This window comes from Cetorhinus maximus, chromosome 1, assembly GCF_964194155.1.
Source record: "Cetorhinus maximus chromosome 1, sCetMax3.hap1.1, whole genome shotgun sequence".
In the NCBI taxonomy this organism is placed as follows: Eukaryota; Metazoa; Chordata; class Chondrichthyes; order Lamniformes; family Cetorhinidae; genus Cetorhinus; species Cetorhinus maximus.
The window spans coordinates 97,511,368-97,535,779 of record NC_135879.1 but is presented as its reverse complement, the minus strand read 5'-3'; the positions used below and the strand labels follow the sequence as shown (position 1 = coordinate 97,535,779).

The window sequence follows — 24,412 nt, the reverse complement described above, 5'->3', positions numbered from 1 at the left end:
GGTTTTTGCGTACGTGTTTTAATTTGGATTGAATAATATCATTATGTATACATCCTTTAGAATAATTGGTTAGCAAAATCACATGTTTATGTACTCAATAGGATAGAGTTAGTATGGGACTGGTGTGTCGGTTACCGATTGGATGTATTCAAATATACTCAAATGTATTATGATAAGAAAAAGTACAAAAGTAATGAAATGTAATCAATCTGGGAGCTGGGTCTTCATTCTTAGGAATGATTGCGGCTCCCTTGCACATGCTTGAATAAAACTGGTTAAAGGAAGCCTGAGTCTCTGTGAGATCGGAGAGTGTAACTTCTCCTCTTCAACTGGCCTATGTGGTAGTTGCAGGATTGGAGGGTGTACCTTCTTCAATTGCCCATCCCTAATTGCCTTTGTTCAGAGCATTTAAGAATCAACCACATTGCTGTGGGTCTGGAGTCATGTAGACCAGGTAAGGACAACAGATTTCCTTCCCTAAAGACATTGGTGAACCAGATGGGTTTTTACAACAATTGGTAACGGTTTTGTGGTCATCATCTGACTTCTAACTCCAGATTTTTATTGAATTCAAATTTCACCATCTGCCATCACCATCTCCCCAGAACATTATCCTGGGTTTCTGGAATACTAGTCCAGTGACAATACCACTATGCCACTGCCTCCCCAGTGTTGTGCCCAGTGAACAATGAAAGTCAGTCCTTTGCCACCAGAGCAAAATCTGGGCCAATATAAATTAAACTCTGCCCACCACATAAAACTATTTTATAGAGTAATATGATGGGTTGGATATTGCAGTGCCAGTAATGACAGTGCGTTCAGCATTTATTGCTTTTGAATGGCGGAGAGTGCAAATTCGAAAGTTGCGGTGGGTCAACTAATCCTACCCCTGAGACTTCACTACTTCAACACAACAAAAATGAAATTTGGGCTCACTGTCCAATAGTTACATTTTAAAATGTAATGCCTGTACATCCAGGCAAAAAGGGGCCACCACTCAACTCACAAACATTTAATAAGGAGGTCCACATCAGAAATGATCTTTTAAAAATTAAAATGGATTGATTTTTTAACATGAAACATTTTAAAAGTCTGATATATATATATATGTGTATATATATATTAGACACACACACATACATACACACACATATATATGACTTTTAGCATGATTTATCACGCTTTTTAGACATCACTCTAAAATGATTTATTTGATTGAAATTAATGTACTTTCTAAAATTTGTATATTTAATTTTGAACAAACGTTTACATTTTTAATTTGATAAAATTAATCATATCTAGTCCATCTGATTTTCAATGTCTTTTCCCTGGAGCAGCCTACTTTATACAGAACATAAGGAATAAGAGCAGGTTTAGGCCATTCAGTCCTTCAAGCCCACTCTGCCACTCAATATGATCATGGATTATCTGATTGTGGCCTCAACTCCACTTTCCTGCTTATCTCCCTGTAACTCTTCACTCCCTAGTGGATCAATAATCTGTTTAACTCAGCCTTGAACATATTCAATGACCCAGCTTCCATTTGTTGGGGAAGAGAATTCCAAAGACTAGCGGTCCTCTGAGAGAAGAAATTCCTCACCTCTGTCTTAAATGAGACACCCCTTATTTTGAAACCTAGTTCTAGACTTCTCCTCATGAGGGGAAACATCCTCTCAGCATCCACCATGTCAAGCCCTGTCAGAATTTTAATAAGAACACCTCTCATTCTTCTAAACTCTAAAGAGTATGTACAGTTTTTGTGATGCAATGACTTTAAGCCATGTCCACACCTCTTTCCTGTTTTCATCCACACTACACAGCACTGCTAGGCCTCAATGCAGCTGACATCAGGTGTGAATTCTCTCTTAAGCCAAAAGAAATTCTTGTCATGGGGATTGCGGTTGATTTTTGTGTAGATTTATTCAATGCCAGCAGCAAGTGACGTCAATGCGCTGTTGACCACAAAATCTGAGCCAAAATTTTATCAAAAAATTGAATTCTGCAGTATAAAGTATTTTGGGTTTTGATGCAAGGCTCGTTATTAAGCGAGAAGTAAAAAAAGAAAGCTCATGCACAACATCTCCATAATCACACACCTCATACATTCAGGAGACATACACTACCAATATACAGAGTGCATGCAGAAATTGACAAAAAGGTTGTATTACAGGTGAACATCTTCAACACAAAACAGGAATACCCATAATTTTTGACCAAAATTGCATTATCAGAAATCACACATTTAAAAGATGTCATTCCTAGATTTTGTTAATAGGTTCCCAATTATGGAGGGAGAAAAAAAACAAATTCTGTTTCCGCTCAAGAGCGATCTTTGATGACAACTGGATTTGACTTTTTGGAGTCCTGGGTTCAAATCTACCGCGGACCAATGGGATAAATGTGTCCCCATCTGCTGTTTTAAAGGGCCCTACATGAAACAAGCTTGGGCAGTTTCAACCCTGTTCCAGTGGCCAATGATAAAAACAAACTGCCCTAAATTTGTCACAAAATGGCAACATCGCTCAAACAAGTTAATGTAGGAAATGGCAAAATCTCACACTGGTACAGTAAAGGTGCTCCTCTAGGGAACAACACTGGAAACAGCAGGGAGATCTTTACTCTGTGTCCTGCCCAGGAATTAATCTGGGACCATTTGATGCTGACAATGGGTATTGGAAGTGGAAAATATTCCAATACTCAGCACTGCCCTCCCTCAACTTTGGAAAAAAAAAGAAAAATTCAGTCCTACAGTAGCAAGAATGATTCAATGTTCCATTGAAACACATTTCTGTCCTTCATTGCAAATCAAAAATAAATCCTTTTTGAAATCAGTTGGCATGTTCATATAGCTAAACGCTGTCCATGTTAGAGTTTGTATCATCATACAACAGATAAATCTTGGATATAGTTATGGAATATACATTTTCTGCAAAACCTCTCTGGAAATATTTCAGTGCCCAATTCAATTAGAAGTGGAGATTTGAACAGAACACTCAACATATTTTCTTCATAAATAAACATTCAAAAAGAGAAATAATGCTCAATAAACACACACACTGTTTGCTACTGTTACTGATAATGGCAACACCATTATAAAATAATGTTAAATTAAATGTTTAAATCTGACCACTTACTTTTGTCTTTGTGCGTCTTGTACTGAGCAAGGTCCTGGAGCAGCTCTTCTGTGATGGCAAGGGGACATCGTGCACTTACTTCTTTGATAGTATTAATCCTGTTTGTGAATAGATTTGTTTTAAGATGCTAGTCCACTAATCTGTAGGTTTTCAAACTAGGATCCCTGCAGCATAGTGGGGCTGCAAAGTCATTAAATATTTGTCAATCTTGAAGATTCTGAATGTTACCGTATTTATTGACTTAGCTGTCCATTATTTCTGCTGCTGTACACTAATAAATTCTTTATTTGCAAATATATCACTGTTTTCCTTTGAGCAGCGACATAGTTGTATGATAGTTAAAATGAGAATCCCCATTATTGTTTGTGTTGCCCTGAAGTTCTTCATTCAAATAATTACTTTCTTTGGGGGAGCTGAAACCACAAACACAGGCAGCCTATTTGATTTTGCAGGGTATCATAGTTAAGCCCATTCTGACCTCACTCAATATCCACATGCCAGCAGCAATGAGAAGCAGAAGCCCTGACTGAATGCCCCTCTCCCAAACTCAGGTTAGCTAAGGCTAATCATGATGCTCTAATTGGTCTTTCAGATCAGGTCAGCTAACAAGGACTAAAGGTAGAGTTTGGGACTTTTTGATCTGTACAACTCAGACTCACAGCAGGATACACATTTACCCACTAAGCCATCAGGAGGTTATTTATAAATAGAGGATACAATTACTTTAGCATTAAATAGCTCTTTAGAAAAATTAAGTTCAATGTATTAAATGCATATACATATGTGAAGAAAGGACTAACAAATTTATGTTATACACACCCGACTGTCATAACTTCACCAGAATTCCGGTCTGTGACAAAGTTGTTTGCTATAGTCATCACCATTGTTTGGATAATCTGGAAAACAAAATAATACATTAATGGTAGCATTTTTAATTATAGTAATGCTCAAAGTACTTGTTGATTTGGTAACATATATCTTCCAGTAAGAAGAATATGCATGCTCTAGGGACAACTGTCAAGGGTAAAATTCTCACTTAAGGAAGAATGGGTTAAGAAGGGACAGCCAGCACAGATTTATTAAAGATAAATCATATCTGTTTAACCTGTTTGAGTACTTTGATGAAGTAATAGAGAGGGTTGATAGTGCAGAAGATATTGCATTCGGACTTTCAAAAGGCAATTGATGAAGTATTACTCAACAAACTTGTCAGAAAAATAGAAGCACATGATTTTAAAGAGAAGATGAAACTTGGGTACGTAATTGGCTAAGGGATAGGAGGCAGTGAATAGTAGTGAATGGATGCTTTTCTGACTGAAGAGAAGTATGCAGAAGGTCCCTCAGGGTCTGGGATTAGGACCACTGTTTGTGATGCTTATAATAAAGGACCAAAACGTCGGTTTAGGGAACACATTTCAAACCTTATGGATGAAACAAAACTTGACAATGGAGTAAACAGTGAACAGGATAGTAGCAGACTTTAGGAGGACAAAGACTTATAAAAAGGACAGACACATGGCAGCTACAATTTAATGCATATAAGTTTGAAGTGATGCACTTTAAGGTAATCAACATGTATAGGCAGTATAACCTAAATGGTTATTTTGAAGGGGGTGCAAGAGCAGAAGGACCAGTTGAAGGCAGGGGGTCAAATTGAAGGTGGAAGAGCAAGTTGATAAGGTAGTTAAAGAAAGTGCATGTGATATTTGGCTTTTTAAATGGGGACACTGAATACAAAAGCAGGAAGTCTTGCTAAACCTTTAAAATCATTCGTAGCCTTAGCTCAGGTATAGTGTACAATGCCAGGCGCCATGGTTTAAGAAGGATGTCAAGGCCATAAATAGGGTACAGAGGAGGTTTACCAGGATCATACCAGGGATGAGGGACTTCAGTCATGTAGAGAGATTGGAGAAGCTGGGATTGACCTACTTAGAACAGAGGAAATTAAAGGGAGACCCAATGGAGGTATTCAAAAATATGAGGGGTTTTGATAGAGCAAATAGGGAGAAATGGTTTTCTCTGGCTAGTGGTTTGGTAACCAGAGGCCATAGATTTTTTTTTAAATTAGCAAAAAATCTAGAGGGAAATGAGGAAAGATTTCTTCATACAGGTGGAAAAATTCATTTGATTTCACTGTCCTTTCAAGAAGCATATTCCAGATCTTAACAAGCCCTGGGAGAAAAATGTGTTTCAGTCCTAACAATTCAAATGGCTTACACTCACTTAACTCAACTGCCTGGGGGCAGACAGCGCCATGGGCTGCTACGTGTGTAGTGTTCACCACGGATATATCATTGAAGAACACCACGTGGGCTGTCCCCAGGGAATTGTTGTAGTCTGTGTAACTCTGCCCCCAGAGATTTGATATGACCTTGAAGGCACTACTTGAAAGGGTGGTGGATTCAGATTCCCTAGGAAGTTTCAAAAGGCAATTGGGCATCTATTTGAACAGGACCAATTTATAGGCAAATGGAGGAAAAAATTGGTGTTTGGGACTAAATTGGATAGTTTTTTTCAAAGTGCAGGCACAATGGGCTGAACGGCCTCCTCCTGTACTGTAAGATGAGTCTGTGTTTGCGACAAAAGCCATGCATGCACGGCTCAACTGTTTTACCCAGTTACGTCATTGACAGTGATGGTGTATGCAATGGCCAGGACCAAACATGGCGCTGCTCAAATCATCACAGCTGGGCAGCAGCATCCTTTTAATGTGCACTAGGAGCAGATTTGCCCCAACAGTGATGGGTGGTGAAACAGTTCCAAATGTACTCCATGGAGAAAATGCCTAAACTTAATGATATGAACATATTATGTATTCCACTGTGTCTCTGTTTATTCCAGTCTTGGACCACTGCCTGGGGAAACAATGAAACTGCAGTCGTGCTCCTCAGGGATCCTGTCTCTGTTTACGACTTATTTATCAGCTTTTTAGGCCTTGTCTGCAGAAGAACTTTTTATTCTTTCCCTTGACACTGTTTGTCTTGGAGGGGGGAGGAGGTGATGAGGAGAGGTGGGGATGGGGGTGAGTTGGACAGGCCAGGGTGGGGGTGAGGAGGAGAGGTGGGGGTGGAGGTGAGGAAGAGAAGGAGGCAAGGTGGGGGTGAGGAGGAGGAGGAGAGAGGCGAGGATGAGGAGGAGTAGAGGGGGGATGGGGGCGAGGAGGAGAGGCAGGGATGGGGGCGAGGAGGAGAGGCGGGGGATGGGGGCAAGGAGGAGAGGCGGGGGATTGTGATAATAGGCTTTGCGCAGCAGAGTGACGTTACTAGATATCTGTGCATGCACGCACCGCTGTTATCTTGCATTGGCAGGAGACACAGTGGTAGGATGCTATGGTTCTTTCTTCTTTATTTTCGAACTATCCACCTAACGTGCGCTCTTCAATAGCTGTGCACGCTTAGAGTAGTATAGATGACCTGGCTGAGAGAATACCCTCCTAATGTCTGGAGATAAACCAGCAGATGTCTGGTAATATACTGGCATACCAGATGACCACCATCCAGTTTGGCCGCAGCAACTGAAATTTCCATTATACAAATGGATAGAACTGGTAGCTTTAGCTTTTCAGCACAGCCTCAGTATTTCCAAATAGCCAATGGAATACCAACCTGCATTGGACATCAACTTCAAGCTAAATATGCTGCTAAATAAGTGGAGCAGTGACTGCACAAGTTAGATCACTTCTAGACAACTATTACATGCTCAAGTGTATTCATTATCTGAGAAAATCTGTACGCACTTAAAGCAAAGCTCAAGCTCCTGGCAATATAACCTACGGATTGGCACAAATCTTTGTAGATAAAAGATTGCACCACACTTGGTAACAGATATAAACATTTAAAATGTAAAGATTTTAGATTGAGAAGTAAAAATTGAACACAGCAGCAAAACGCTTTCTAAAAATCTAAACAGGAAACATTTTAGATATTTAATCATTACCTCTGGTGGAACCAGTTGATGAGTGGCTTGTGCCGCATACAGAAGAATCTTGGTCACATCTAAAAAGGGAATATGGAAGGATCACATGTAAATACTTTAAATGGCATTGTTACAAATAAATAGCACTGGAGAAAGACTCACCTCTCTGATGCGGTTGAAGGAAACGTTGCGTGAATGGGTAAAAGTTAAAAAGGAATAACTGGTAAGAAAAAAGAAAAACAAGTAAAACAACAGTGCACAAGGCCATTTTTTTCCTGACTGTACAGACCAAAAGCCTCTTTCACACGAAGCAAAGAGTTAATAAAAATTTCATCTTGTGGCTATAAATGTCAACGAAGTCCACGAATACAAATGTTCCAGACAATGGCAATGCCTTAACCATCTGGTCTCTAAATTATATAGATTATAAAGTGATCAATACAATACAGTGTGCAAAGTACCCAAGCCTCACTGTGTAATCAACAGAGTGCTGTCCCGATGTTTCATCAAGTTCAAAAACAGAAAGAGTTAAACACAAGATTCAGAAAAGCATTACAGGTAGTGTGTCTCAAAACCAGCAACCTTGGGACCAAGTCCGTGCTACATTTCGGATCTTGCCAGTTTTCGGAGACAAGGAACATAGGACGTAGGACAGGAGTAGGCCATTCGGTCCCTCGAGCTTGCTCCACCATTCAATTAGATCATGGCTGACCTTCTACCTCTATGATCCCTGTATTTTTTAAATTCATTTAAGGGGTGCGGGCATCACTGGCTAGGCCAGCATTTATTGCCCATCCCTAACAGTCCTTGAGAAGGTGGTGGTGAGCTGCCTTCTTGAACGGCTACAGTCCACTTGGTGTAGGTACACCCACAGTGCTATGAGGAAGGGAGTTCCAGGATTTTGACCCAGCGACAGTAAGGAATGGCGATATATTTCCAAGTCAGGATAGTGAGTGACTTGGAGGGGAACTCCCAGGTGGTGGTGTTCCCATCTGTCTGTTGCCCTTGTCCTTCTAGATAGTAGTGGTCATATCCCTCAATGTCTTTAATGTCTAGGAATCTATCAATCTCTGTCTTCAACATAAAGACTGAGCTTCCACAGCCCTCTGGCATAGAGAATTCAAAAGATTTATCACCCTGAGTGAATAAATTCTTCCTCATCTCAGTGCTAAATGGCCTACCCCTTATTCTGAGACTAGGTTCTAGGCTTCCCCGACGCCCCCCTGCCAGGGGAAACTTCCTTCCTGCATCTACCTTGTTGAGCCCTGTAAGAATTATGTACATTTCAATGAGATTGCCTCTCATTCTTCTAAATTCTGGAGAATACAAGCCCAGGCTCCTCAATCTCTCCTCATAGGATAATCCCACGATCACAGGAATTAGTCTGGTGAATCTATGTTGCATTCCCTCTGTGGCAAATATATTCTTTCTTAGATAAGGAGACAAAAACTGTCTGCAATACTCCAGGCGCAGTCTCACCAAGACTCTCTACAGCAAGACATCTTTATTCCTGTACTCAAATCCGCTTGTAATAAAGGCCAACATACTATTCGCCTTCCTATTTGCATGCTGCACCTACATGCTAGCTTTCAGTGACTCATGAACAAGGGCACTCAGGTTCCCTTTGGACATCAACACTTTCCAATCTCTCACCATTTAAAAAATACTCTGCATTTCTGTTTTTCCTACTAAAGTGGATAACTTCACATGTTTTCACATTATATTCCATCTGCCATGTTCTTGCCCACTCACTTAGCCTACCTAAATCCCCATGAAGCCTCTATGCAAACTCACAACACATATTCCCACCTAGTTTTGTGTCATCAGCAAACTTGGAAATATTATATTTGGCTCCCACATCCAAATCATCGATAAAGATTGTGAATAGCTGGGGCCCAAGCACTGATCCTTGAGGTACCTCACTAGTCTCAGCCTGCCAATCTGAGAATGATCTGTTTATTCCTACTCTTTGTTTTCTGTCCGTTAACCCATTCCCAATCCATGCCAGTATATTACTCCCAAACCCATGCACTCTAATTTTGTTTTCTAACCTCTTGTGTGCATCCTTATTAAAAGTCTTCTGAAGATCCAAATAAATCACATCCACTGGCTCCCCCTTATCTATTCTGCTAGTTAGGTGATGGTTGGCTTCAGCCTCATGCATATTGCAACATGTCTGCTCCTATACGCTTATCCCTCATTTATGGGTCTTGTTTAGCCCTGGAGTCTGGCTATCTCCTGTTGCTATGCTGCTTCTTTTCATTCTAAAGGTCATGTAAGATTAGTTTCCATGGGTGGTTATAGGTGCTGCTTACCTGTCAGAAACAGAGGAAACTGCCGTATAATACTTTAATTCACCAGCGATACCTACACTAGGGTAGGGTACTAATGATGAGACTAGCACCACGTGGTGATTAAGGTTTGGGTCGGGTCGAGCCGGGTAGGATCAAGGATCGCTCCGACCACTCGGGGCATGGGAAACGACAAGCGAATGATACTGCATGGAAGCATTCATTTTATCCTTCATTCTACTACAGGCCTTTGGAATTTTGCCTTCTACTTTGAACATGTGGTTAATTAATTAACTAAAACTAGCAGAATAGTTCAAATCTTTTGCGGGGTGAATGCCTAAATTGTCAAAATTTTAATTAACTTGTCTCCATGGGATATTCTTTAAAAAAATATCTGGTTTTCGGAGAACTGGATTTAAGGTACTGTAACTGGAGAATCTGGAGCAAAACAAGTTCAATTGAAAATAGTGTTCATAGACTAAAAGAGATCAGCACGTTATCAAAGAGACAGGTTAGTAATTCATACCAGCAGCTATTTTGTTGTTTATTCAGTAGTCTAACTATTTACAGGGCGTTTATTTTGAGGATTCTGACACAATAATAGATTTAAGCGGTATTCTGAGCAACCTCTTCCAGCCCTACAGCCCTCCAAGCTGTCCACACTCCTCCAATTCGGATCTCGCATGCATCCCCAAATTTAATTGCTTCACTATTGATGGCCATGCCATTACCTGTCTAGGTCCTAAGCTCTGGAATTTCCTTACTAAACCTTTGTGGCTCTCTTTCCTCCTTTAAGATGCTTTGAAAACCTACCTCTTTGACGATGCATTTAGTCATCTCTTTATGTGACTCAATGTTAAATTTTACTTGACAACGCTCCAATGAAGTTTCTTAAGACATTTTATTACATTAAAAGTGCCAAATAAACGCAAGTAGTTGTTGTTGTATAAACCTTTCATATCCCCAGACTGTTCCAAAATGTCATACAATTTTGTTTTGCACTCATCAGAACACTTCACAAGAATAACAACATAAGAAGAAAGCAACAATTTATATTGTATGTGAAGAGAGTGCTGATTGGTTGATAAGTGGACTCTGATTGGTAGAGGCTTTGCCATGGAGAATGCACCAGTGATGGTGACTGACAGTTAAGCATGTTTGAAATTTAAACCAGGTAGCTTGACCCTGATTGGTCAAGGCATTGTCCTGAGGAATGAGTCAGCAAATGGCTGTCACTTATTTTGTTTAGCTGAAACAGGTGCAGTGTATGTACATGTTCTTTCTGTCTGCAAAGAACATGCCCCTGTGTATTAATATATGTAGCTTCTAGTACACACAAATACGCCACACTGACAATGACTGACAATCAGGGTCAAGCTGCCTGATTTAAATTTCAGAGTCCACTTGCCAATCAACAGCACTCTCTTCACATACAGTATAAATTGTTGTTTTCCCCTTATATTGATATTCTTGCAAAGTATCCTGATGAGTGCAAGACGAAAAGCTTTGACATGTCTCTTTTTGTCAGCAATACTAAATAATAGGATAGTAATTAGTGGGAGATTTCAACTTGCCCAACATTAACTGGGTTAGTCATAGTGTGATAGGTTTAGAGAGAACGGAATTCTTAAAATGCATCCAGGAGAGCTTTTTAAGTAAGTACGTAGAAGGTCCTACAAGAGAGGGGGTGGTCCTGGGCTTAATTTTAGCGAATGAAGCCGGGCAACTGGTAGAGGTATCAGTGGGGGAGCATTTTGCAGATAGTGATCATAACTCCGTTAGGTTCAAGGTTGTTATGGAAAAGGACAAGGATGGGCCAGAAATCAGAGTTCTAAATTGGGGGAAGGTCGATTTTAATAAGATCAGATATGATTTGGCAAGGGTGGACTGGGAGCAGCTACTTTTAGGTAACTTTGCGTCAGAGCAGTGGGACTCGTTCAAGAAGGAAATAGGGAGAGTACAGGGCCAACATATTCCAGTAAAGACAAAGGGTGGGACCAATAAATCCAGGGAACCCTGGATGCCGAGGGCTATACAGGATTGGATAAAGGGAGGCTTTTGGCAGATAACGAGGGCTCAAAACAGCGGAAGCTCTAGGGGAGTATAGAATGTGCAGGGGGATCTTTGAAAGGAAATTAGGAGAGCAAAAAGGGTGCATGAGAAAACATTGGCAGGTAAAATAAAGGAAAATCCAAAGTTATTTTGCAAGTACATTAAGTGTAGGAGGATAACTAGGGAAAGAGTAGGGCCCATTAAGGACCACAGTGGTAATTTGTGTGTGGAGCCGGAAGATGCAGGAAGGGTTCTAAATGAATACTTTGTGTCTGTGTTCACAAGTGAGAGGGACAACGTGGGTATAGAAATCAGGCAGAAGTACTGTGATATAATTAAAGAAATTAGCATTGAAAGGGAGTAGGTTCTAAGTGGTCTGGCAGGCTTAAAAGTAGATAAATCTCCAGGCCCAGATGAAATGTATCCCAGGCTGTTGAGTGAGGCAAGGGAGTAGACAGCAGACACAGTGGCAATAATTTTCAATACCTCTCTGGCCACAGGAGAGGTGCCAGAGGACTGGAGGACAGCCAACGTGGTATAAGAAGGGAGGAAGGGATAAACCAGAGAACTACAGGCCAGTCAGTCTAACCTCAGTGGTGGGGAAACTATTGGAAGCAATTCTGAGGGACAGAATTAATTTACACTTGGAGAGGCAGGGATTAATCAAGGACAGTCAGCATGGTTTTGTTAAGGGGAGGTCATGTCTGACCAATTTGATTGTATTTTTCGAAGAGGTGACCAGGTGTGTAGATGAGGGCAATTCATTTGACGTAGTCTACTTGAACTTCAGCAAGGCTTTTGATAAGGTCTTGCATGGAAGACTGATAAGGAAAGTAAGAGCCCATGGAATCCAAGGCAATTTAGCAAATTGGATCCAGAATTGGCTGTGTGGCAGGAAGCAGAGGGTGATAGTCGAGGGGTGTTTTTGTGACTGGATGCCTGTGTTCAGTGGGGTTCCACAGGGATCGGTGTTGGGTCCCTTGCTGTTTGTGGTATATATAAACGATTTAGATTTGAATGTAGGAGGATCAGTAAGTTCACGGATGACACGAAAATTGGTGGGGTGGTAAATAGTGAGAAGGATAGCCTTAGATTACAGGGGGGTATAGATGGCAAATGGAATTTAATCCAGATAAGTGTGAGGTGATGCACTTGGGCAGGACAAACAAGGCACAGGAATACACGACGAATGGTAGGACCCTGGGAAGTACCGAGGATCAAAGAGACCTTGGTGTGCATATCCACCGGTCCCTTAAGGTAGCGGTGCAGGCAGATAAGGTGGTTAAGAAGGCATATGGGATACTTGCCTTTATTAGCTGAGGCATAGAATACAAGAGCAGGGAGGTTGTGCTGGACCTGTATAAAACGCTGATTAGGCCACAGCTAGATACTGCGTACAGTTCTGGAATCCGCACTATAGGAAGGATGTGATTGCACAAGAGAGTGCAGAGGAGATTTACCAGGATGTTGCCTGGGCTGGAGAGTTTTAGTTATGAGGAGAGATTGGATAGACTGGGGTTATTTTCCCTGGAGCAGAGGAGATTGAGGGGGGACATGATTGAGGTGTATAAAATTATGTGGGACATAGATAGGGTAGACAGGAAGGAACTTTTCCCCTTGGTGGAGGGATTAATAACCGGGGGCATAGATTTACGGTAAGGGGCAGGAGGTTTAGAGGGGATGTGAGGGAGAAGTTTTTCACCGACAGGGTGGTGGGAATCTGGAACTCACTGCCTGAAAGGGTGATAGAGGCGGAAACCCTCATAACATTTGAGAAGTATTTGGATGTGCACTTGTGATGCCATGGCATACAAGGCTATGGGCCTAGTGCTGGAAAATGGGATTAGAATAGTTCAGTACTTGTTTGACTGGTGCACACTCAATGAGCCGAAAGGCCTTTTTCTGTGCTGTAGACCTCTACGACTCTATGTACTACAAAACAACTATTTGTTACACAATCAATTAATTACTTTTGAGTTAAAAGCAAAATTATTTGTTACACAATCAGTTAATTACTTTTGAGTCTTTGTTTTAATGTAGGAAAACATACCACCAATTTGCACACAGCAAAGTCCTACAACCAATTAAGTAAATGACCAGTTAATTGGTGACATTGCTTGAGGGATAAATGTTGACCCAAGACACCAGGAGAACTACCCTGCTGTCCTTTGAACAGTATGAGATTTTTTATATCCTCAGTTTAATGTCTCATCCAAAGGATGGCACTTTTGACAATAGAACACAACTTCATTGCTGCAAGCAGCGCCATCCTAGATCATATGCTCAAGTATTGGAATGTGGCTTAAACCCACAGCTTCTGATTCAGAGGCAAGGATAGTATCAATGAATCACTGAAGTCTGAAAATCCTCCATTATGGCCTAGTGGTACCATAATGATTGCTAGTGCTGCACATTTGGTTATTTAACACTATTGCAACTTGGTTTCCTTTGGAATCCATAAATAATTTGAACGGTACTGCCAAGGAATTACTTAAGTAAAACTTTGTTTAAAAGGGGTTAAAATAAATTTACCTCGTGAATTCCAATCAATCTTGATATTAGATCCATCATCATCATCTTAACTTCAAATCTTTCCTTAGAATCTTCCAAATGTTTGAAAAGCTTTTCTGCAAAACCTGTAGCAAAGTGAATCATAAAACTTTCATCAAGTGACACAGGTTAAAGTAAATTTCGACCAACCAGGGACAGATGTAGAATTGTTTGGATCGTTCCCTCCGGGACACCCTGATCCACTCCTCCATCACCCCCTACACCTCAACCCCCTCTTCCCATGCAACTGCAAGACCAAACGCAGACTGGATGACTGCTTTGCGGAACACCTTTGGTCTGTCCGCAAGCATGACCCAGACCTCCCTGTTGCTTGCCATTTCAACACACCACCCTGCTCTCATGCCCACGTGCCCATCCTTGGCCTGCTACAATGTTCCAGTGAAGCTCAACGCAAACCGGAGGAACAGCACCTCATCTTCCGACTAGGCACTTTACAGCCTTCTGGACTTAATACTGAGTTCAGCAATTTCAAATCATGAACTCTCTCCTCCATCCCCACCCACTTTCTGATCCCTCTTTTTCCAATAATTTATAATTTTTTACAAATTTATTTTTCTTTTCTCACCTATTTTTAAATTTATTTCGATCTATTGTTTCATTTCCACCTTTTAGCCCATTTCGATCCCTTCCCCCCACCCCACCCCACCCCCACTAGGGCCATCTGCCACTAGCTTGTCCTGCTTGCTACCCTTAATGTCCCCATTAGCACATTTCTTAGATAATATCACCGCCGTCAACACCCCTTTGTCCTTTTGTCTATGACATCTTTGGCAATCTCTTCTAGGCCTCCACCTATCACTGGCCCCCTACCCACCTCTACCTGTCCCACCCCACTCTGCCAGATTATATTTCACCTTATTTCTCTATTTCCTTAGTTCTGATGAAGGGTCATACGGACTCGAAACATCAACTGTATTCCTCTCCGCAGATGCTGTCAGACCTGTTGAGTTTTTCCAGGTATTTTTGTTTTGTTCTAGATTTCCAGCATCCGCAGTATTTTGCTTTTAATCTTAGAATTGTTTCTAGATTGTTTAGACCCAAGAAACTAGACCAAGTTTCCATTTCCATGAATTCTACTTGAGAATGCACAGCTTCCAAATCTATAACGTAAATCAGCCAGAAAGAGAGGTACTTCTATTCCAGATGTTGAAGTTTTTCTCTCTATAAAGAACAGCATTACCAACAGTTTGATGGACTAAAGCCATCTCATGGGCAGTAGCTAATTTGTGACATTAACATCTAATGGATTCTCAACTTAGAACCACAAAAGGCATGAGGCAAATATTTAAGTGCCCTATCAAATGACAATGACTGTATCTGAAAATGAGTAGAAAAGACATTTGGGGAAAAATTATTATACATAGAACCAACTGATTTTTGTCAGAAAGGGACAAACTGGTTGGCACTAATAGCCTTCCCCTATTTCTGAAACTGTACACAACTGCTTATTATTCAATTCTTAAAATCCCAGGGAGCAAATGAACTCTCAGAAACCTGATGGGTCTGAGGTAATGTCTGTGCTACGAATTGAATAAACCTAAAAAAAATCACAGATCTCAGCTGGGACAATAGTAAGGTCACTACAGTTGTCCACAAGTGCTCCTGGATTTGGGGAGAGCACATCAACAATGGTTACTACTCATGGTTGCTATTTGGTGACCCATATCACAATACCACTCAAGGACAGGGGATCACGTTGTTCCACACAGTCAAATAGCCTTTCAGTGTTCACTAATAACATTTACAAGATGAATATAATGATAATTACTTAGAGAATGCTACTAGACAACAACGACTGGCCAATTGGATTGCAGCAAAATGAGAGAGTCAATTGTTTCACAAGCAACAAGGGGAGAAACATTGAGACAGAATCTTCATTTGGAAATAGTTAACCTTGTCGTGACTGTTTGCAATAAATTGAAGTCAAGTTAATTTCTTACCTTGTGGATCATGAATCAGGTGAATAGCTGAAAAATTAAATACTTCTGCCTTTTTCTTCTTTTTATGTTTCTGTATAAAAAAGGTAAATTATGTCTAGAAACAGAAACTCTTTTAGTTAATAGCAAGCCTAAAATCATGGGCCTTTAGAAAGGAGCCCATACACAAAAATAAAAGGATTCTTGGGATGTTTATTGCTCTTTAGTAAGTATAATCAACATGTAGTTTAATTAGAAAGTTTACACAATTTTCCTTTCCTTTTTTGATTTTGACACTTCTTGTGCTCATTGAGGTGAGGGATTCCAGTATTGGAAAATCTAACATCTTCCCATTGGAAAGCCTGTGTCAGAATGACGAACATACATACAAACATATAAAATAGGAGCAGAAATGAACCATTCGGTCCCTTGAGCCTGCTCTGCCATTCAATAAGATCATGGCTGACCTGTTTCCGTTTTGAATTCCACATTCACATCTACTCCTGATAACCTTTAATTCTCTTGCCTAACAAGAATCTATCTACCTCCGCCTTAAAAATATTGAATGACCCTGCCTCTACCGCCTTCGGAGGCAGAGTTCCAAAGTCGCACGACCCTCAGAGAAAACATTTCTCCTTATCTCTGTTCTAAAAGGGTGACCCCTAACTTTAAAACAGTACCCTTAGTTTTGGACCAGCAAGAGGAAACATGCTTTCCACGCCCACCTTGTCAAGATTGTTCAGGATCTTGTATACTTCAATCAAATCACCCCTCGTTCTTCTAAACTCCAGTGGAAACAAGCCCAGTCTGTCCAACCTTTCCTCATAAGACAACTCAATCGTTCCAGGTATCAATCTAGTAAACCTCTCCAAAACTGCCTCCAATACATTTACATTCTTCCTTAAATAAGGAGACCGAAACTGCACACAGTATTTGAAATGTGGTCTCACCAATGCCCTGTATAACTGAGGTATAACATCCTTACTTTTATGCTCAATTCCTCTCATAAAAAAGGACAGCATTCCATTAGTCTTCTTAGTTACTTGCTGTACCTGCATGCTAACCTTTTGAGACTCGTGCATTAGAACACCTAGATCCCTCTGCAGCTCGGAATTCTGCAGTCGTTTGCTGTTTAAGTAATACTCTGCTTTTTTATACGTCCTGCCGAAATGAACAACTTCATGGGCAGAATCTTCTGGCTGGCGTGCGGGTGGCGGAGTCCGCACAGCAGGGCTTAAAATATCGTGCACTAACGTCATGAGCATCCCGATGTCAGCGCGCAGCATCGCGATATTTCGGTCGGCGGGCACGCTAGGCAGCGGGATGCACGCCCGCCATTAATTACAGGCCTTGTTAAGTCCATTAACTCTTCAATGGAACAGGATTTTGAGGGGCCCATGCGAACTTTGGCTTGGCGCACAGGCCCAATGGGCAGGCAGGTAAGTGATTTTTTTTACAAAGCCCATCCAGTGATGGGATGAGGTTTGATAGCAGTTTTAAAAACGTTTATAATAAAGTTTTTGTTTATTTCATTAACATGTCCCATCTCGTGTGACATTTTCACATGAGGGGGACATGTTAATGAATTTTTTATTGTTCTATTTTTTTATTTTGCCAGCCTTTCAGTGATCTGCCTGAGGCAGCACTTTGCCTTAGGGAGATGTGCGCTCTTTTACGCGCATGTGCAAAAGAGCGCACTCTCGCAGTTGGGGAATCCCTCCCCCGCCCGCACAGGAAGTGCATAGCACTTCCTGTCAGGCGACACGCTGGGCAGGCCTTAATTGGCCCGCCCACTTAAAATGGCAGCGGGGCCCGTTTCGGCGGCGGCGACCGGCTGCCCGCCTGCCGCTGAGTTGGTCGGGTCCACCCGCCCATCAAGGGCAAAATTCTGCCCCACATTTTCCAACATTATATTCCGTCTGCCAGATTTTTGCCCATTCACTCAACCTATCTATATCTGCCTGCAACCTCCTTGTCCTTTTCACAACATACTTTCCTACGTATTTTTGTGTCATCTGCAAATTTAGCTACTATGCCTTCGCTCCCCTCATCCAAGTCATTGATATAAGTTGTAAAAAGTTGAGGCCCCAGCACAGACCCCTGCGGGACTCCACTTGTCACACTCTGCCAATCAGAAAAAGACCCATTTATGCATACTGTCCGTTTTCTACCAGCCAGCCAATATTTTATCCATGCTAATATGTTACTCCCTACATAATGAGCTTTTATTTTCCATAATAACCTTTGGTGTAGCACCTCATCAAATGCCTTCTGGAAATCCAAAGACAGTACATCTACAGGCTGTCCTTTAACCACAGTACATGTAACTTCTTCAAAGAGCTCCGATAAGTTGGTTAAACATGATTTCCCTTTCACAAAACCATGGCAACTCTTCCCGATTACTTTGCCTCTTCCAAGTGCCCAGCTATAACTTCCTTAATGATTGATTCTAACACCTTTCCTGCAACAGGCATCAAGCTAACTGGTCCATTGTTTCCTGTTTTCTGCCTTCCTCCCTTCTTGAATAGAGGGGTTATATTTGCTACTTTCCAGTCTGATGGAACCTTTCCAGAATCTCGCAATTTTTGGAAAATTAACACCAATGCATCTACTACTTCATTAGCCACCTCTTTTAAGACCCTAAGATGAAGTCCATTGAGACCTGGAGACTTGTCAGCCTGCAGCCCTGACAGTTTGTTCAGCACAACTTCCCTAGTGATTGTAATTTCACCAAGTTCCTCTCTCCCTTCCACCTCCTGATTTACAGCTATTACTGGAATGTTTTTGTATCCTCCATAGTGAAAACAAGCAAAATATTTGTTCATTTCATCTGCCATTTCTTTATTATCTACTATTAACTCCCCATTGTCACTCTCTAGAGGACTAACACTCACTTTACTTATTCTTCTTTTTCAAATACTGTACCTGTAGAAACTTGTTGTCCTTTTTTACATTTCTAGCTAGCTTCCTCTCATGCCCAATTTCTTTCTACTGATTATAATCTTTTAGTCATTCTCTGCCATTCTTTATATTCTGACCAATCATCTGACCTGACACTCATCTTTGCACAGTTATATGCTTTTTTCTTAAGTTTGATGCTTTCCTTAACTTTAGTTAATCACAGATGGTGGGTCCTCCCCTTAGAATTCTTCTTCACAACAGGAATATACTTATTCTAAGTATTTTGAAAAATCCCCTTAAATGTTTTCCACTGCTTTTCGATTGATCTATCCTCTAGCCTAGTATCGCAGTGAACTTCAGCTAGCTCAGCTTTCATGCCCACATAACTGCCCTTATTTAAACTTAAAATACTAGTCTTAGATACACTCTTCTCCCTTTCAAACTGGATGTAAAATTCAATCATATTGTGGTCACTGCTACCTAGGGGTGCCTTTACCCTGAGGTCATGAATTAATCCTATCACATTACACAATACCAAGTCTAATATAACCTGCTCCCTGGTTGATTCCAGAACATGCTGCTCTGAGAAACCATCTCGAAAGCATTCTATGAACTCCTCATCCAGGCTTCTGCTGCCAATCTGATTTTTCCAGTTTATATGCAGATTAAAGTCACCTATGATTATTGCCGTCCCTAATCAAAAGCACCCAATATTTCTTCTTGTATACTTTGTCCTACATTGTGGTTACTGTTAGGGGCATGTAGACCATGCCCACAAATGACTTCTTTCCCCAACTATTGCTCATCTCCTCCCAACCGATTCTATATCCTGATCTCATTAATCAAGGTCATCTCTAAATACTGCACCAATGCCATCCTTGATTAACAGTGCTACCCTTCCACCTTTACCTAGCTTCCGATTCTTCTTGAATGTCATATACCTCTCAATATTCAGGACCCAATCCTTGTCATTCTGCAGCTATGTCTATGTAACGGCTATCAAATCATATTTATTTACTTCAATGTGCGCTATCAATTCATTTACTTTGTTATGAATGCTACGCGCATTAAGATATAGAGCCTTTATATAGAAACACAGAAACATAGAAAATAGGAGCATGAGGAGACCACGAGGCCCCTCGAACCTGCTCCACCATTCAGTATGATCATGGCTGATCCTCTATCTCAACGCCATACTCCCGCGCTCTCCCCATACCCCTTGAATGCCTTTAGAGTCCAGAAATCTATCTCATTTCCTTCTTAAATATATTCAATGACTTGGCCTCAACAGTCTTCTGTGGTAGAGAATTCCACAGGTTCACCACCCTCTGAGTGAAGCAGTTTCTTCTCATCTCAGTCCTAAATGGTCTACCCAATATCCTGTGACTGTGACCCTTTGCTCTAGACATCCCAGCCTGAGGAAACAGCATCCCTGCATCCAGTCTGTCCAGCCCTGTCAGAATTTTATACGTTTCAATGAGATCCCCTCTCATTCTTCTAAACTCCAGTGAATACAGGCCTAGTCAGCCCAACCTCTCCTCATACGACAATTCTGCCAGTCCAGGAATCAGTCTGGTGAACCTTCGCTGTACTCCCTCTATGGCAAGTGTATCCTTTCTTAGGTAAGACCAAAACTGCACACAATATTCCAGATGTGGTCTCACCAAGGTCCTGTATATCTGCAGTAAGGCATCCTTGCTCCTGTACTCAAGTCCTCTCGCAATGAAGGCCAACATTTGCCTTCTTAACTGTTTGCTGCACCTGCACGCTTGCTTCCAGTGATTGGTGTACAAGGACACCCAGGTCCCTTTGTACATCAATATTTCCCAATTTATCACCATTTAAATAATACTCTGCCATTCTGTTTTTCCTACTGAAGTGGATAACTTCACACTTATCCACGTTATACTGCATCTGCCATGTATTTGCCCACTCACTCAACCTGTCTAAATCGCCTTGAAGCCTCTTAACATCCTGCTCATCGCTCACATTCCCACCAAGTTTTGTGTCGTCAGCGAACTTGGAAATATTACGTTTGCTTCCCTCATACAAATCATTATATATATATATATATATATATTATGAATAGCTGGGGCCCTAACACTGATCTCTGTGGTACCCCAGCACTGATCTCTGTGGTACCCCACTGGTCACCGCCTGCCACTCCGAAAAAGGCCGGTTTATTCCTACTCTCTGTTTCCTGTCTGCTAACCAATACTCAATCCATGCCAATATATTACTCCCAATCCCATGTGCTTTAATTTTGCACACTAACCTATGTGGGACTTTATCAAAAGCTTTCTGAAAATTCAAATACACCACATCTACTGGTTCTCCCTTATCTATTCTGCTAGTTATGTCCTCAAAAAACCCCAGTAGGTTTGTCAAACATGATTTCCCTTTCATAAATCCACGTTGAATTGTCTAATCCCACTGATAATTTCTAAATGTCCTGTTATCACATCCTTTATAATAGACTGATGTTAGGCTAACTGGTCTGTAATTCACTGTTCTCCCTCCCTGCTTTTTCAAATAGCGGGGTTACACTTTCCACCCTCCAATTTGCTGGGACTGTTCAAGAATCTACAGAATTTAGGAAGATGACATCCAACGCATCCACTATTTTCATGGCCACCCGAGATATATTTGATCGGGCCCTGGGGATTTATTGGCTTTCAATCACATTAATTTCTCCAGCACTATTGTTTTAGTAATACTAATTTCCTTCAAGTCTTCCTTCTCACTAGACCCTTGGTTTCCTATTATTTCTGGGAAGTTATCTGTGTCTTCCTCCATGAAGACAGAACTAAAGTAGTTGTTTAATTGCTTTGCTATTTCCTTGTTCTCTATTATAAATTCTCCCATTTCGGACTGTAAGAGACATAAGTTTATCTTCACTAATCTTTTTCTTTTTACAAACTTATAGAAGCTTTTACAGTTTGCTTTTATGTTCCTTGCAAGTTTACTCTCATACGCTATTTTTCTCCTCTTAATCAATCAATCTCTTGGTCCTCCTTTGTTGAATTCTAAATTGTTCCCAATCCTCAGGCTTGCTACTTTTCTAGCAACTTCACGTGGCTCCTCTTTGGATCTAATACTATCCTTAGTTTATTTTGTTAGCCAAGGTTGGGCTGCTTTTCCTGATGTGTTCTTGCCCCAGAAAGGAATGTATAACTGTTGTAATGAATACATTTGTTCCTTAACCAATTTACGCCTCATACCTTCGTAGTTTTCTTTGCTAAGATTTAGGACCCTAGTTTCAGATCGGACTACTTCACTTTCTATCCTAATGAAGAATTCTATCATGTTATGGTCACTGTTCCCTAAAGGACCCCGCACAACAAGATTATTAATTAATCCCTTCTCAATGCACAATACCAAATCTAGGATAGCTTATTTCCTAGTCGGTTCCTCAATATACTGGACTAGAAATCCATCTCGTACACACTCCAGGAATTCATCCGTCACAGTATTATTGCTAATTTCGTTTGCCCAGTCTATTTGTAGATTAAAGTCACCCATGATTACTGTAGCACCTTTGTTACACTCATCTCTAATTTCCTGTTTAGTGCCACCCCCTAACCCTACCACTACTTGGAGGCCTACAGACAACTCCCACTAATGTTTTCCGCCCCCTGTTGCTTCTTAGCTCCACCTAGACTGATTCTACATCTAGATTTTGAGAGCCAATATCTTCTCTCACTATCGCACTGATTTCATCCTTAACAACACTACGCCACATCCTTTTCCTTTTTGCCTGTCCGTCCTAAATATCGACTACCCTTGGATATTCAGTTCCCAGTCTTGGTCACTCAGCAACCATGTCTCTGTGACTGCAATCATATCATACCCGTTTACACCTATTTGCGCTTTTAATTCGGCTACCTTATTGCGAATGCTCTGTGTATTCAGATAGTGTTTTTAGACTTTTCTTTTTAACATTATTACACAATGTTCTTGTACTATGGCCCTATTTGCTGCTAGCCCCTGTTTCCTCTGCCTTCCACTTTTGCTTTCTACTTTTCTGTCTTTCATTCCCATCTCTTTGTTTCCCTCTCGTGTCTCCCCACTCAGGTTCCCACCCCTGCCAATCTCGTTTCAACCCTTCCCCACAGTACTAGCAAAAATCCCTGCGAGGATATTGGTCCCTGTACTGCTGGGGTGCAATCTGTGCAAGCTTGTACGGGTTCCATCTTCCCCAGGATCGGTCCCAATGCCTCAGGAATCTAAATCCCTCCCTCCTACACTATCTCTCTAGCCATGTTTTCATCTGGTCCATTCTCCTATTACTGATCTTGCTGGCATGCGGCACTGAGAGTAATTCTGAGATTCCTATCTTTGAGGTCCTGCTTTTTAATTTATTTCCTAGCACCCTATAGTCTGCTTTGAAGACTTCATCCCTCTTTTTACCCATGTCGCTGGAACCGAAATGGACCACGGCCTCTGGCTGTTCACCCTCCCCCTTCAGCTGCTCAGTGACATCCTTGACCCTGGCACCAGGGAGGTAACATACCATTCTGGGGTGGGGTGGCCTGAGTGGGCGCAGAAATGTCTATCTGTTCCCCTTACGATAGAATCCCCTATTCACTATTGCTCTCCCACTCTTTTCCACCCACCTCTGTGCAATTGAGCCACTCCTGGTGCCAGGAACTTGGCTCTAGTTGCATTCCCCTGAGAAACCACGTACCCCAGCTCCAGAACAGAAAATCCGTTGGAGAGGGAGGTGGACTCAGGGGACTCCTGCACTACCTGGCTAATCCTTTTACTCTGTCTGGTCACCCATTCCCTTTCTGCCTGTGCGCTCTTTACCTGTGGTGTGACCACCTCATTGTACATGCTATCCATAAAGATCTCACCATTGCGGATGCGCCACAGTGACTCCAGCTGCAGCTCCAAAACATGGAGTAGAATTTTCCCCCGTTGGGGGGGGGTTTGTGGGGGTAGGCGGGAACACGCCGATCAGGTCCGTGCTGCCTTTAAATGTGGGCAGGCCAATTAAGGCCTGCCCAGCATGACGCGCACCCAGAAGCGCTGAGCGCTCCCTGTGCGGGCGGGGAGGGGTTCCGAGTCAGGGCCTACGCTCTTTCACGCATGTGCGCGAAAGAGTGCAGAAATCTCCCTGAGGCACAGAGGTGCCTCAGGGAGATTAGTTTAAGTTTTAAACATCTAAACAAAGAAATTGAAATATTTTAAAATATGTCCCCTCATGTGACAGTGTCACAAGAGCTGAGACATGTCAATGAATTTTTAAAAAATTTTTTATTCAATTTTTAAACACTTCATGAAACCTCATCCCACCTGTGAATGAGGTTCCATGAGAAATGTGAAGGCTGCCTGGGCTCTTTGCTTGCCCGCCAACCTTAAGGTTGGACAGCCAGCTCAGTTTATTAGTTCACTTAGTTTTTAACAGGCCTTTGACAGTTCGGCGGGTGCGCAGCTGACTTGGCTGCGCACCCACCAAACTGAAAATCTAAACGACACGCGGCAAAAATTCTGGCCATGGATTTCGAGTAGCTGCAGCTGGAGACACTTCCTGCACACATGGTCGCCCTGGACACTGGAAATGTCCCTGGCTTCCCACCTTGCATAGAAGGAGCATTCCACTTGGCCGAGCTGCCCTGTCATGATTTAC

At 41.7% G+C, this 24,412-nt stretch overlaps 1 protein-coding gene across 2 annotated transcripts in view; it reads right to left on the bottom strand.

The window, feature by feature from the left end:
- Window positions 1–24,412, bottom strand: part of sdad1 (SDA1 domain containing 1) — a 92,617-nt gene that overhangs the window by 23,739 nt on the left and 44,466 nt on the right. For both annotated transcript variants that reach the window (XM_078544124.1, XM_078544126.1), the window contains exons 9-14: window positions 15,904–15,973; window positions 13,925–14,028; window positions 7,212–7,269; window positions 7,071–7,129; window positions 3,954–4,030; window positions 3,135–3,232 (exon numbers count right to left, since the gene is read on the bottom strand). In XM_078544124.1, coding sequence (XP_078400250.1) covers window positions 3,135–3,232; window positions 3,954–4,030; window positions 7,071–7,129; window positions 7,212–7,269; window positions 13,925–14,028; window positions 15,904–15,973 — 466 coding nt within the window. The remainder of the gene's footprint in view (window positions 1–3,134; window positions 3,233–3,953; window positions 4,031–7,070; window positions 7,130–7,211; window positions 7,270–13,924; window positions 14,029–15,903; window positions 15,974–24,412) is intronic.